This window comes from Lagenorhynchus albirostris, chromosome 7, assembly GCF_949774975.1.
Source record: "Lagenorhynchus albirostris chromosome 7, mLagAlb1.1, whole genome shotgun sequence".
Classification (NCBI taxonomy): Eukaryota; Metazoa; Chordata; class Mammalia; order Artiodactyla; family Delphinidae; genus Lagenorhynchus; species Lagenorhynchus albirostris.
In genome coordinates, this window is record NC_083101.1 from 8,313,598 (window position 1) to 8,328,562 (window position 14,965).

The 14,965-nt window shown below is 42.9% G+C and overlaps 1 protein-coding gene across 3 annotated transcripts in view; it reads right to left on the reverse strand.

Annotated features, from left to right (window-relative positions):
• The window catches only part of STXBP1 (syntaxin binding protein 1), a 71,498-nt gene extending 57,193 nt beyond the window's left edge, over window positions 1–14,305 (reverse strand). For 2 of the 3 annotated variants that reach the window (XM_060154301.1, XM_060154300.1), the window contains exon 1: window positions 14,151–14,305. In XM_060154301.1, coding sequence (XP_060010284.1) covers window positions 14,151–14,187 — 37 coding nt within the window. In that variant the 5' untranslated portion in view covers window positions 14,188–14,305. The remainder of the gene's footprint in view (window positions 1–14,150) is intronic. The other variant, XM_060154302.1, reaches the window with a different exon arrangement.
• Between the last annotated feature and the right edge of the window lie 660 nt (window positions 14,306–14,965).

Sequence of the window (14,965 nt, forward strand, 5' to 3'; positions counted from 1 at the left end):
GCTTTGACTTCAAGTTCACTAATTTTTTCTTCTGCAATGTCTAACTTGTAACCCTAACCTTTAATAAAAAGCATTTGTGTAGAGAGATAAAAATAAAGATGGCAAGAGGTTAACCATTGTGAAATCTAGGTAGAAGATAGGTGGGTAATCATTACACTATTCTTTCAACTTTCCAGTATGTTGGAAATTTCTCTTAATAAGGGATTGGGGGGCAGAGGAAGAATGAGTATTACCTCTCTATGAGAAACCGACCAGATCTTTCAGTCTCAGCGAAAGCTCGAAAAAGCTTATTACTCTAACTAGAGTTTCAAATTCCTTAAACGTTAAGTAGGAGAAAGAGACAGAGGACACCCCATGATGCAGTCAAAACAGTAAAGTTCAAGGTGACCCCTTTCCCCAAGATTATGTGAGGGAAAGCAAACCAGAAAACTCTAGGTGGCCACATGATTGCCTCATCTTAAAATCCTGAAGTACTTTTATCCAAAAGATGATGAGATCTGTCGACTGAGTAATTTTAAGGGGTTCACCTCACAGTAGTCTATTGTTAAAAGGCTATAGTGTGAAATTCACAGGGAACAGAGGGGGACTCTTGTTCAGAGCCAATGTTTTATTTTCTTCAAATCCCTAGCAACTAGTACCAACAATATTGATGTGTCCAGAGACCAGGGAAAGGCCTCTTTGCTTCAACTCCTGGCTACGCCAACGCTCAGAAGATGGGTGAAGAAAAACTACAAGAGAAGGTCAGCGAGCCCTCTTCACCCCGTCACTGCCAGAGTAGGGGCTCTGAAGATCATCTAAGTGTAAAGGTTCTTCCTTTCCCCCTCAGCTGCCAAACAGAAGCAGCTTTGTTCCTACTGCCATTAAGGAAAGTTCACGAGGATCATCTGAAACTGGATTAGAATTAGCTGGGAAGTCCTGAGCTCCCTCTAAACACAGCACAAGCAGCCTTCCCGCCCTTACCATTGTAACACTCCTAGCAGCTTATCCTTGTCATTGTGAATCTACGCTGACACAGGACATAAAAATAATACTGCTTGTCCCCAACAGCCATGGAGAAGGAAGACCTGCCAATGCCATTTATCCAGCAGACTAGTACAACCTACTTCCTGCTCCGGATGAGGCTGGACTAGATGCTCCTACAATTCTTCCCAGACTGAAGATTCTATGATTTGACGACATCTTTTTTTTTTTTTTTAATGGGAGTATAGTTGCTTTACAATGTTGTGTTAGTTTCTGGTGTACAGCAAAGTGAATCAGCCACATGTATACAGATATCCCGTCTTCCTTGGATTTCCTTCCCTTTAGGTCACCACAGAGCACTGAGTAGAGTTCCCTGTGCCATACAGTCTGTTCTCATTAGTTATCTACTTTACGGATACGTCCGTAGTAGTGTATATCTGTCAGTCCCAATCTCCCAATCCGTCACACCACAACCCTACCCCCACCGATTTGATGGCCTCTTGACACAGCATGATACCCGAAATCCTCAGAGCCTTGCACTATGAGTGGCTATAATCATCTCCTCTTTCCTCCTCAAAACAATCCTGAACAACAAGGTTCAGACAGGCAAGGACTGACTTTAAGACACAGGGGAAACACCACAGCAAAAGTTAAGTCCTGAAAAGTTTCCAACTGCCAAGCCCCCCAGCCTAGAGACTGGAGACTCATCACTGAGTGAAGGCTCAGGCTTGCTTTGGGATGATTTGAGGGTGGATCCTGGGAGCCACAAAATCGTAAACACTGCTCTGCTAGCCTCCCTTCCCTCCTGACTCTCAAACCTGCTGGCTTCTCTTCCTGTACCTGGCTGTAAATGTCTGTGTCTCTCAGGGGTGAACCCAGGCCCTCTTCTCACCCTGCACCCTCTCCTCTGTGATCTGACTCACTCTTTTTTTTTTTTTTTAATTTTATTTAATTTTTGGCTGCATTGGGTCTTCACTGCTGCATGCTGGCTTTCTCTAGTTCTGGCAAGTGGGGGCTACTCTTTGTTGCAGTGCGTGGGCTTCTCATTGCAGTGGCTTCTCTTGTTGCAGAGTATGGGCCCTAGGCACGTGGGCTTCAGTAGTTGTGGCTCATGGGCTTAGCTGCTCCACGGCATGTGGGATCTTCCCGGACCAGGGCTCGAACCCGTGTCCCCTGCATTGGCAGGCGGATTCTTAACCACTGCGCCACCAGGGAAGCCCCCGACCCACTCTTGACTCTTTCCAACACCTGATGACGCCCCAACCCTAATCTCCATCCCAGACCTCCTGCACATCTGCCCTTAGACAGTCCATAGGCACCAGAAGCACAACGCCCGCAAAAGGAAACGTTCCCCAGCAAACCTGCTTCTGCTCCTTCTTTCATGTTTCAGTGAATGTTGTGGCCTTCCAATAGGTCGTCAAAGCCGGAAAAGTGGGAATCTTCCCCAACTCCTTCTCCTCACCCTCTGCATCCAATCAATCACCATAACCTGACACTTCTACCTCTGAAGACTCCTTCAAGTCACTTTACTTCTCGCCACCTGCCACTACTTCTCCATCCCCCCGCCACCACCTCCAGCCTGGACCACCACCATAGCTCCTAATTGAACCCTCCATCCAGCCTCCACACAGCAGCCAGAGGTCTTTCTAAGCCATGTCTCTCCCTGACTTAAAGCCTTCAGTGGTGTCCCAGTGCTCCTGGAATAGGGATAAAGTTCCTTCACAAGCACAGGGAAGCCCCGGGCACCTCTCCAACTTCTCTGTGCATGCTCCCTTGGGCCCCAGCTCCAGCCAGGCTCCAGCCTTCTCATTTTCTTGCCAAGCCTGGATATTTCTCTATGTGACTTACTGTCCCCCATGCCCCATCACCACCACCCTCCTCTTGGCCAGCTTCTCCACATCCTCCGGGTCTCCCTCAGCTTCCCTCAGTACCCAGGCCTTGTGGGGTGGGGCCTCCACCACGTGCTCCAACATCACCACACCATAGTGCCCCTCTCAGGGCACTTACGGCAATGTATTACCATTACCTGTCTGAATCCCACTAGGACCAGGTCTCCTTATACACCCTTACATCTGCAGCTCCCGCACAGCTTCTCGCACATAGGAATGACCGCATAAACTTTGGCTAAATGAACAAAACCCTTGGTCCCAGAACCCACCAAAGCATGCTGAAATGGAAACAAGCCATAATGTCTGGTCCTGGGTTTCTCTGGCATCTCAGAAGTCCTCCAAACAAGGAGTGACTGCTGGAGACTCTGATTCAAACCCGTCTCTTCACAGCTAGGCTCCAATGATTTTTTTAAAAAAATTGTTTGTTTTTCTCTACTTTTCTCCACATCTCTCTAAATTTTTTAGCTCCCAAGAATAAAATAGGCTCTCCTAGTGCAATAATTACTTAATATCTCATTTACTTCCTATGAGGTCAGCTGTTAGGCCAAATCATTAGTAGACATTTGAAGTGAAATACCATCAGCATATAAGAAACAGAAAGAAAGGAATATTGGAGATCTGCCCTGTGAGAGCTTGCAATTTGAGCCATTAGCAGTTATTCTTACTTTGGAGCCCCAAAGACATATATTAAGATCAGATCGGTGTATATCAGAAGCAAATTGCTTTGTTTTAATCAATGCAAACTTTCCCAAAGAGCAATGAGCGGGCAACAGCTGGCTGTTATCTGGTGATTACTAGATCCTGTGTCTATCAAAGCTATGAGCGATTTGTTTCCTCGACTCTGCTAAGGACTTACTCATAACCTTGAGCAGACAAACTTATCTCGGTAATTACATCTGTAAAGTGATAATAACTCCTTATAATGACTCATTGTTTTCTGAGCAATTTTTTTTGATTATTATTTAATGCAAGCCTTCAAAGAATTCTGTGATGCTGGGATTAGAATTTCCAATTGAAAAAGATGTTAACTAACATGTCCAGGTCACCCAGCCAGTAGGGGTTGGAACTGGGACTCTCAGCTGGATGTTCTGACTTCTAGCCTAGAACTCTTCCCACTCCACAACACTGCTTCGCGCTCTTTTTTTTTTTTTTTAATAATAAAAAAAAAAAAGCCTGGGGGGCTTCCCTAGTGGCGCAGTGGTTGAGAGTCCGCCTGCCGATGCAGGGGACACGGGTTCGTGCTCCGGTCAGGGAAGATCCCACATGCCGCGGAGCGGCTGGGCCCGTGAGCCATGGCTGCTGAGCCTGCGCGTCCGGAGCCTGTGCTCTGCAACGGGAGAGGCCACAACAGTGAGAGGCCCGCGTACCGCAAAAATAATAATAATAATAATAATAAAAGCCTGGGGACAAAAAGCAAGTAAAACTCATACTTGCTGCAATTCAGATGAAGTCTTGACTATCTCGCCCTAACTTCAGTGCTAGCAACAGCCCTTCACAGGAGAAACCGATTGAAGTAATCAAATCAGAGGCTCGCCTTGGGGATTCTCCAAGTACGTCTCACAGAGGCGAGCCACAGGACTGGGGTTCACAATTTATGGCTGTTGAGTTGCCAGTGATAACTTCACAATTTGGCCTGACTACTCCACTAAAGAAAAGATTCTTCATTAGCAGCCAAACCCCTGTTTGTCTAAGAGGTGCTATGTGCCAAAAACACCAGAGGGAAAATCTTTTAGTGCATATTCAAAAAGCCCTCTTTGGATCCTGTGGTAGATATGCTCTCTTACATCTGATGGGTGACACATGGATGATCCCCGAGTCGCAAACTGCTTCTCATCGAAATTTTATCCCAAATTAAACTACTTATCACCCTATCATAAGAGTGACATTTAGTCCAAAACAAAGAAGACTGTTTAGAAATAAACGGCAAGAATACTGCATATTAAAAAACTACAGGGGGGCAGTGGAGAGGGGAGGGTGGGGAGCCTCTGGGATTCAACCAAAGCTGTACTCAAATGACAACTCATATCCTTAGATGCTTTTATTAGAAAAAAGTTAACCAAGCATTTGATTCAAGAAATTAGAATAAGAACACACACACACACACCCCCCACAGAAGAAAGAAACTGAAAAGACAATTAAAATAGACAAATCACTACCAAGTATTTCCATGAAAATAATAATACTAACAGGGCAGAATGAGAAAAGAGATCACAACTACCGACACAGACGATATTTTTTAAATTATATAAATCTAATTTAAAGTTAATAAATTTGAAAATTTTAGGTTGAAAGGCCTATTTTATACGAAAATATAAATTGCCAAAATTGATTCAAGAAGCTGAAGACTGAATAAATAAATCGTAATTAAAAGACTGTCAAATATTTATCCTCTTCCTCCCCAAAAAGCAACAAATTCAAATAGTTTTATGGATAAATCATTCCTAACATTCAGGGAAAGGAATGTCCATGTTATTCGATCTATTCTGGAACATGCAAAAAGATAAGAAACTTCCCAATTCATTTAAGGAGAAACAAATTCTGATGCAGAAGATCTGAAAAAGACGGGAGAGAGGAATTATACACACACACACACACACACACACACACACACACACACACACACACACACATATAAAATACATAGTATTCAGCTGTTCATTCCAAATATTTCTTGAGTGCCCACTGTGTACCAGCACTGTTCTAGGTGCTGGGGATACAGAAGTGAACAAAACAAAGGCTATGCTCTCACGGAGCTTACATTTTGCTGGCGGAGACCGAGATAAAAAAAAAAACAAAGAAAACAGTAAGTATGAAATGTCAGATTTGACATGGTGAGGGGGATGAGAAAGTAGGGGGAATTTCAATTTTATATAAAGTAGTCAGAGGAGACCTCACTGGTGAGGTGGCATTTGACCAGAGACCTAAAGGAATTAAGGGAACAAGCATGCAGATATCTGAAGGAAGAACATTTCAGACATAGACAAAGGTTCCTGAGGTGGGAACATACTTGGAATGATCAAAGAACAGCAAGAAGGCTCCAGTGCTAATGAATATAAACGTAAAAATAATAAGTAGAATTTAATAACACTGAAAAAGAATACTGCATGTCTAACAAGTAAGTTTATCTCAGAAATGCAATGAATGATTGCTCAATATTATAATGAATTAATTATATTACATTACTAGATTAAATAAGAAAAACTATATGATCGTTTCAAAAGAAACTAAACCAGTAGCTAAGCCTGGTTTTAAAAACAAAACAAAAACTCTTAGTAAGCTGGAACTAAAAGGAAGTAATTTGGATGTCAACTTCCTTAGGGAAGCTTTCTCTAACGTCCCCAGACCTACACCAGACTAGTGCCCTGTATCATTCCTTTGTAATTCTCATCACAATTATAACTAACAAATTATTTTTATTAACTGTAAGACTACCATATTAGAATCCTTTTGAAAAGTGAGGTGTTTCAAAAATATGATACTTTTAATTAATAAACTAGGAATGAAGATACAATGTGACCATTCAAAAACAATTTTTAAAATATAAATGAATTGTCTAAAAGGACACAGGATGAGAGTTATAACAAGAATAAGTAGTTTTTATTAAAAGTACACAGAAAAGGGCTTCCCTGGTGGCACAGTGGTTAAGAATCTGCCTGCCAATGAAGGGGACATCGGTTTGAGCCCTGGTCCAGGAAGATCCCACATGCCACGGAGCAACTAAGCCTGTGCACCACAACTACTGAGTCTGCACTCTAGAGCCCACATGCCACAACTACTGAAGCCCATGCACCTAGAGCCCGTGAGCCACAACTACTGAGCCCACATGCCTTGAGCCCGTGCTCTGCAACAAGAGGAGCCACCACAATGAGAAGCACGTGCACCACAACAAAGAGTAGCCTCCACTCGCCGTAACTAGAGAAAGCCCACGCACAGCAACGAAGACCCAATGCAGCCATAAATAAAAATAGAAATAATAAATAAATTTTTAAATAAATAAAAATGGGCAAAGGGTTTGTGTAGACATCTCTCCAAAGAATATATACAAATGGTCAATAAGCACATGAAAAAATGCTCAACATCACTAGCTGTTAAGGAAATGCAAATCAAAACCGCAATGGGATACTTCACACCCACTAGGATGGCTATAATCAAAAAGACAGATAACAAAAAGTGCTGGTAAGGATATTATGAAATAGGAGCCCTCATACACTGCTGGTGGGAATGTACAATGGTGCAGTCACTTTGGAAAACTGTTTGGCAGTTCCTCAGAAAGTTAATTACCATATGTCCCAGCAATCTATTCCTAGGCATCTAACCAAGAGAACTGAAAACACGTTTAAAAAATAATAAGTATAACATAAATTCCTCCAATCCATGAACATAGTATATCTCTGCATTTATTTAAGCTCTGCTAACTTTCATCAGTATTTTGTAACTTTCAGCACACAGATCTAGAACACATTCTTTTAGATTTACACCCAAGTATTTCATGGTTTTTGTTCTACTATAAATAATACTATTTTAGATTTCAATTTCTAATTGTTCATTGATAGTATATAGAAATACAATATATTTTTGTAAATTGACATTGTGTCCTGCAACCTCGCTAAACTATCTGCAATTCTCCTTATCATACAGTTGCTCCCTTATTTGTGAAGTTAAGAATTTTTATTTTCACATTGCAATACAGCAAAGAAACTAGAATATTAAAAATTTGTTAAAACATCAATTCTCCCCAAACCAATCTATAGATTCAAGACAATTCCAAACAGAATCCCAGAGGAATTTTTTAAATAGAAATTGACAAGCTCATTCTAAAATTTATATGGAAAAGCAAATGAACCAAAAGAAGCAAAACAATTTTGAAAAAGAAAAACAAAGCTGGAGGACTCACAATATCCGGTTTCCAGTCTTACTTTAAAGCTACAGTAATTGAGTCAGAATGAGTGTTAGTGAAAGCATACATATAGGTCAAGAAATAGAACAGGGAGTCCAAAAATAGACCCACCCAAACATGGTCAATTGATTCTCAACAAAGAACAAAAACAGTTCAATGGGGGAAAAGGATAGTCTTTTCAACAAATGGTGCTGGAACAAATAGACACTCACAAACAAAAAAATTTACATATATACAAAAATGAACTTTGATCATAGCTCACAATATATAAAATTAACTCAAAATGGATCAAAGACTAAATATAAAGCCTAAAACTATAAAACATCTAGATGAAAACACAGGAAAAAAAAAACAGAAAATTTTTGTGAACTTGGGTTAGGCAGAGATTTCTTAGATAGGATACCAAAAGTACAATCCATAAAAGAAAAAATTGATAAATTGGACTTCATAAAAATTAAGAACTTCTGCTCTCTGAAAAATACTGTTGGGCTTCCCTGGTGGCGCAGTGGTTGAGAGTCCGCCTGCCGATGCAGGGGACGCGGGTTCGTGCCCCAGTCCGGGAAGATCCCACATGTTGCGGAGCGTCTGGGCCCGTGAGCCATGGCCGCTGAGCCTGTGCGTCCGGAGCCTGTGCTCCGCAACGGGAGAGGCCACAACAGTGAGAGGCCCGCGTACCGCAAAAAAAAAAAAAAAATACTGTTAATAGAATGAAAAGACAAGTCACAAACTGTGAGAAAATATTTGTAACTCATATATATATCTGATGAAAGAAATGTACCCAGAATACATAAAGACCTATCAAAACTAAAATAATAAGAAAACAGACAACCCAATAAAAAATATGCAAAAGATTTGGACATTTCACCAAAGAAGATACACAGATGGCAAATAAACACATGAAAAAATGCTTAACACTATTAGTCATTAGGAAAATGCAAATTAAAATCATAAGACACCACTACCTCTGAGAATGGCTAAAATTTTTTAAACTGACAATACCAAGGACTAACAAGGATGCTGGTGAAAAATGTAAAACGGTATAGCCACTCTGGAAAACAATTTGACAGTTTCTTATAAAGTTAAACACACACTTATCATACAACCCATTAATCCCACTCCTAGGTATTTACATATCCAAGTGATATGTTCACACAAAACCTGTGACTGCTTCTAGAAGCGTTATAGAAGCATTTGCAATTGCCCAGAAAGCGAATAACTCAAATGCCCTTTAGCTGGGGAATGGAGAAACTGTAGTACATTTGTACAACAGAAGAGTAGTTGGCAATGAGAAGGGACAAACTACAGATATATGCAACATGGATGACTGTCAAATGCATTATGCTAATTTAAAGAAGGCACATTCAAAAAGCTACATACTGTATGATTCCATTGATAATGACATTCTGGAAAAGGCAAACATATAGGAACAGAAAACAGTTCAGTGGTTGCCAGGGCCTGGGGGTGGGAGGGCAGGATGACCATAAAGGGGCTGTACAAGGGAATCTGGGGGATGATGACCTGTTCTGTATTTTGATTATGGTAGTGACTATATGACTGTATGTAATGGCTGAAATTTGAAGAACTGTTCACTAAAAAGGGTAAATTTTACTTATGCATATTATACCTTAATTTAGAAATGAAAAAATGCAACATGTATTTAATATATTTCAAAATATAACACTTAAATTATCTGTATGCTAACCAAAGTTTCTTTAAAAAAAAAGTGTAAGAATGAATGAAAACTGCTTCAATGTAGGTGTCCTCTCAACTTCTAAAACATCCTATGACCCAGGACTCCATCTGAAAAAGCTATGTAATATATTTAATACACAAATTGAAACTACATTCTTTTCCAAAAGAATGTGATTCTTATAAACTAACATGAGGAGAAATTGCTAACAGCGAGGAAACAAGAAAAACAGTACATTTTGTAATCCTTGCATCTTTGAAACACACTGACAAAACTTCAGGGAACGAGTAAATTTTGGATTACAACATGGATTTACATAATTGAAACATCATCCATTAACATAAACTAGATAAAACAATGTCTCGAAAAAAATGAAATTTTCGAGATTGAGACTGAGATATATACACTAATATGTATAAAATGGATAACTAGGGCTTCCCTGGTGGTGCAGTGGTTGGGAGTCCGCCTGCCGATGCAGGGGACACGGGTTCGTGCCCTGGTCCGGGAAGATCCCACATGCCGCGGAGTGGCTGGGCCGGTGAGCCATGGCCGCTGGGCCTGCGCGTCCGGAGCCTGTGCTCCGCAACGGGAGAGGCCACAACAGTAAGAGGCCCACGTACCGAAAAAAATAAAAAAATAAATAAAAAATAAATGAAATTCTCCTTTCTCTTACAATCTCTTTGCAAACTCAACAGCAGAAAAAAGAAAGAAAAAAAACTACATTTTATAGAAAGAAAAGAAAAAATAAGTGAAGAAATGAGTAGAACTGGAAACAGAAGTTGGGTCAGGTTACAAATCATCCATATATTCTTCAGGTCTATTCTTCCATTTTCCAGCTCATTTGTACCTCGTTCAAGAAGTTTACCGAAGACTCCACTTTCTCCCCCAAAACCCTGGCCCCCCAGGAAAGAAGTATTCTACCTCTTCTTGAAATCCTCTAACATTTGTACTGAACCTCTTTGTTGATCTTTTCATAATGATAATATTGACTGAATTTACTGTGTGTCAAGAACTGTATCAGACGCTATACCTGCATTACCTCATTTAATACTCATAGAACCACATAAGGTAGGTGCTATTATTACCCATTTTATAGATGAAGAAATTGAAGCACAAAAGGGTTCCATTATTTACCAAAGTCACACAGCTAATAGTGGTAGATCAGAATTTTATCCCAGCTAGTTCAAATCCAGAGCCCATTCTCTGAATCGCTATACATAAAGATTAAGTCATTCATCCAACATTTAAGCACTAACTCTCACACTAAAGACAGACTTAACAGAAAAACAAATATCGTATCTTAACGCACATATGTGGAATCTAGGAATCTAGGAAAATGGTACAGATGAACCTGTTTGCAAGGCAGAAATAGAGACACAGATGTAGAGAACAAACATATGGACACCAAGGGGGGAAAGGCGGGGTTGGGATGAATTGGGAGATTGAGATTGACATATATATACTAATATGTATAAAATAGATAACTAATGAGAACCTGCTGTATACCACAGGGAACTCTACTCAATGCTCTGTGGTGGCCTAAATGGGAAGAAAAAAGAGGGGATATATATGCATATAGCTGATTCACTTCACTGTACAGCAGAAACTAACACAACATTGTTAAGCAACTATACCCCAATTTAAAAAAGAAGAAAAAGAAAAAAAAGGAGTATACATATTCAAAAAAAAAAACAAACAAACCAGACAGACTTAAGAATAAGATGAGGTCCTACTCTCCCATGAAAGAGCTTCTGGTCTAGTTGGAGACCAACACAAAGAAGTGCAATACACTGGTTATACCTTAAGTATGTCAGGGGAGTGACAGGGAGGGCATCTCAGGATTGTCTGTGTCTGTCATAAGAGTGTGACACTGTGCCACATTTTAGTGTCCCTGTATTCCCCCATAATTCCTACCAGGCTCTGAACAAACCTTTGTTGAATGAACAGCTAACACCCATCTCCTCTACTTTTGTTGTGTCTGTACCTACTGCCACTCTAAAACTCAACTTAGAAAGATGTGACAGGAAGCCAAAAACTACATTTACCTTCCTCTCAATCATATCCTTAAGAACACTGATTCATTCCATGAATATTTATTGACTACCAACTATGACCAGCCACTGTTTTTGGTATGGGATACAGGGATGAACATATCAGATAAAGACCATTCTCTCCCGGAAGCAACATTCAAGTGGATGAAACAATCAAACAAGTACCAAAAAACAAAAACAAACAGACAAAAAACCCACCAACCAAAAAAACAAAAAATGAAACAATATCACTTCAGATCATTTTAAGTGCTATGAAGAAAATAAAATTAGGGAATATGATAAACAGTGACTATGAGGTGTTAATTTAGACCGGGAAGACCAGGCTGTGAAGATGACATTTAAACCGGTGCGTGTTGGTTAAAAAACATCTTTGTTTTACTCCTATTTTTAGAGGAAAAAGGCAAAGCTAGAAACCCCATCTGAAATTAGGAGTCAGAATTAACAGAATTCTTTGTGTCACTGACAAAGAATTGCAAAAATATTTTTTCTAAAATTTATACCTAACTCAATTGTTATAGAAGTAGAATGCTGTTCACACATTCACCAACTTTATGTAAAATTGGTTTGGTTTTATTTTTGTAAACAGTGGCTTTGCTTTATTTCAGAAAATAAATTTTGACCATATTGCATATTAATTTTTTTTTTTGATACTTGCTTCTAAAAGTTGGGGGGAGCTACCTGCATGAACAAGGGTCACGGCAAAAGGATGCAAAAACGTGATTTCTGTAACACCTGTTTTCGGGATTTTGTTTTAAAAAGCACCTTATTCAAATATAACATTTAAAAGAATGTAACATAACAATCCACATTTCACACCCTTTAAAAAGCATACTGGAAGGAAATGGTATATCTAGAACAATGTAGAAAGTTATTTTTTACTAATGCTGCAAGGAAATGGACACCAGGTTTTTTAAAAATTAATTAACACTGATTTTGGCAACTCATTTAACTGCTCTGAGCCTCCATTTCTTTCCCAAGGGTAAAATGAGCCTGTTGACATTAAAGGATCCCTATGGGTCCTTCCAGCCCTAAACGCTTCGATTGGCCTTTAAAAATAGAAGGTATGTGATTCAGAACCTTTACCGCATGGGGAAGGCAGGTGATAATTATCGTGGACACTTTTTTAAAAACTTGCTCATTTGGGGGTTCAGTTTTTACAACAATTTTCTTCTGGTGTAATAGGTCAGATAAGGTTGTACAATGGGGAATATTTTCTATATACCAACGAAAGGAATAAGGAAGAATAAACAATTATGATGCCTCAAAAGGACCATTACAGTCAAAAACATTTGACAACCAGAGAGAGAGCGAGCGAGAGGAATTGCTCTAATATGACAGAATCATTGGAAAGGAAACTAATTTCCACCATTTTTATTCTATTTCCTTTCTTATCCTCTCCCACAAAGTCCACTTTTAATTCCCGCAATTCCAAAAGAGGTAGCGAAAGTTACAGCAATCCTCTCACATTTTCTGTTAAAGAAACAGCCGAAATATTGAAGAGGCACTATTTGCCCACACAGATCATCAAGCTTATTTAGCACTGGGGACGCCGTTTTCCAAATATCACCACCGTCAGAGCTCACTCCGCTGCAGCCCACACGCTCCACCATCCATTTTTTAAAATCCATTTACGTTGAGCCTTTCATCCAAACCCACGAACAACCATTTCCTCCCTGCAACAGTGGCTGGAACTGCCCGAAACCAAGCATCGGCTGAGTCCTGCGAACAGGGAGACTGCAGACTGCGGTTCTGGCTGGGCAGGGCCACTCCTCCCGCGCACACTAAAGCCTTCCTCGTCTCCCGGGTGATTTAAGACAGTTCAGGACCCTGATAAGACCCCGCCCTTGAAGCAAAGACCCAGGATCGGGAGGAGGAGAGAGGCGGCCTCAGCCCAGCAGAGCCAAGCCTTTGGAAAACAGGCTTCTCTCCAGCTGCCAGGAGTGGCCCAGGCTGGGCGAGCGGCGCGTCTGAGCCAGGGCGCGCGGAGCCGCTCCCAGGTGGGTCTCTGCAGCCGGGGACCGCGGCTCCGGCTCCCGGGAGGGAGGAGGAAGGGGGAGGAGGACGCAGGCCGGGATCTCGCTCGTCACGACTCACGAAGGAGGGTGGAAAAGAGGGAGGGACTGGAGAACGGGAAAAGGAGTGGAATCAAGGAGCTTAGGGAATAAAGGCGAGGAAAAGGAGAGAGGAAATGAGGGGAAGGTACTGGGAGTGAAGAATGGGGGTGCAGGGGAGGATAATGGGCTGCAGGGGGTAAAGGCGAGGTGAAGGGGGAGGGATGGGGTGCCAGGGGTGAAGGGGGAGGGATGGAGCGATGGGGGTGGAGGGAGATGGAGGTAAAGAGGGAAGAGAGGGATAGGGCGAAGAGGGGAGGGGTGGGATGAAGGGTAAGGGATGGAGCAAAGGTGGGGGGGCGGAAGGGGAAGGAATGCGGGAAGAGAAGAGCTGGGGAAGAAGGGAAGAGGACGCGGGCCGCAGGAGGCCGGGAGGGACTTCCCTCCGAGGAGGGCGGCGCCGGAATAACGGGACCCTCCCAGCCAGAAGCCCCGGGCCGAGCGGGGCGAGAGGCCAGCGCGGAGGCCGGGGCGCTGCGGGCAGGTACGGCGCCCGGCTTTTCCCGGGCAGCCGTAGCCGCCGCCTGCGGGGAGGACCCCGACTCCACTTACTCTCTCCGACCACCGCTTTGAGGCCAATGGGGGCCATCGCGCTGCGCGAGTCTCTGGGCTCCGAGCCTCCTCACGCGACGCCTGCGGACACCGCCGCCTCCCAGGGTCGGCGCGCTCTGCTAGCTGCAGCCCGCCGCCCTGCAGCCGCGCTCGGGATCGACTGACGCGCGGACTCGGCGCGGGGGCGCGGCGCGAGCCAGAGCGAGGCTACCGACCCGCCGGCGCGCGCGGGGGGGCGGGGCCGGACGGGGGCGGGGTCTCGCGCCAGCCGTTAGCGTCACCCGCTCGCCTCCGCCAATCGCACTGCGGCCCGGAGGCTCGGCCCCGCCCGCCGAGATGCGGCTGGAAGCGAGGAGGTCCCTGGCTGGTGGGAGAGCCACGCCCTTCCCCTCATCTCACGCGCCGCGCGCGGCCGGGACACCGCGCGCTCCCGGGGCGCCGGGTCCAAGAATCTTCTCCGCAGCCTCCGCACCTGAATCCCTGGCCTCAGGCTACCGACGCATTCCGTCTTCCTGAAACGCCGCTATGGTCTGTCTTACCTCTTTCTGGGAACCTTACATCCACCCCTCACCCTCCCCACACCCCCGCCCACAAAAGGAACTCAGAAGCTAGATCTTATTACTAGTACCCACTCCCCAAAACGTAAGGTTTATCGACACTATCTCTATCTCTTTGGGTACCCATATCCATAAATCCACCATTCACTGAGCTCTTACATGCATCATCTCATTAAATCCTCGCAATAATTGGACATTATTTTTAATCTCCATTTTCAGATGAAAAAAAAATAGGCTCAGAAACTGAGTACTAGATTT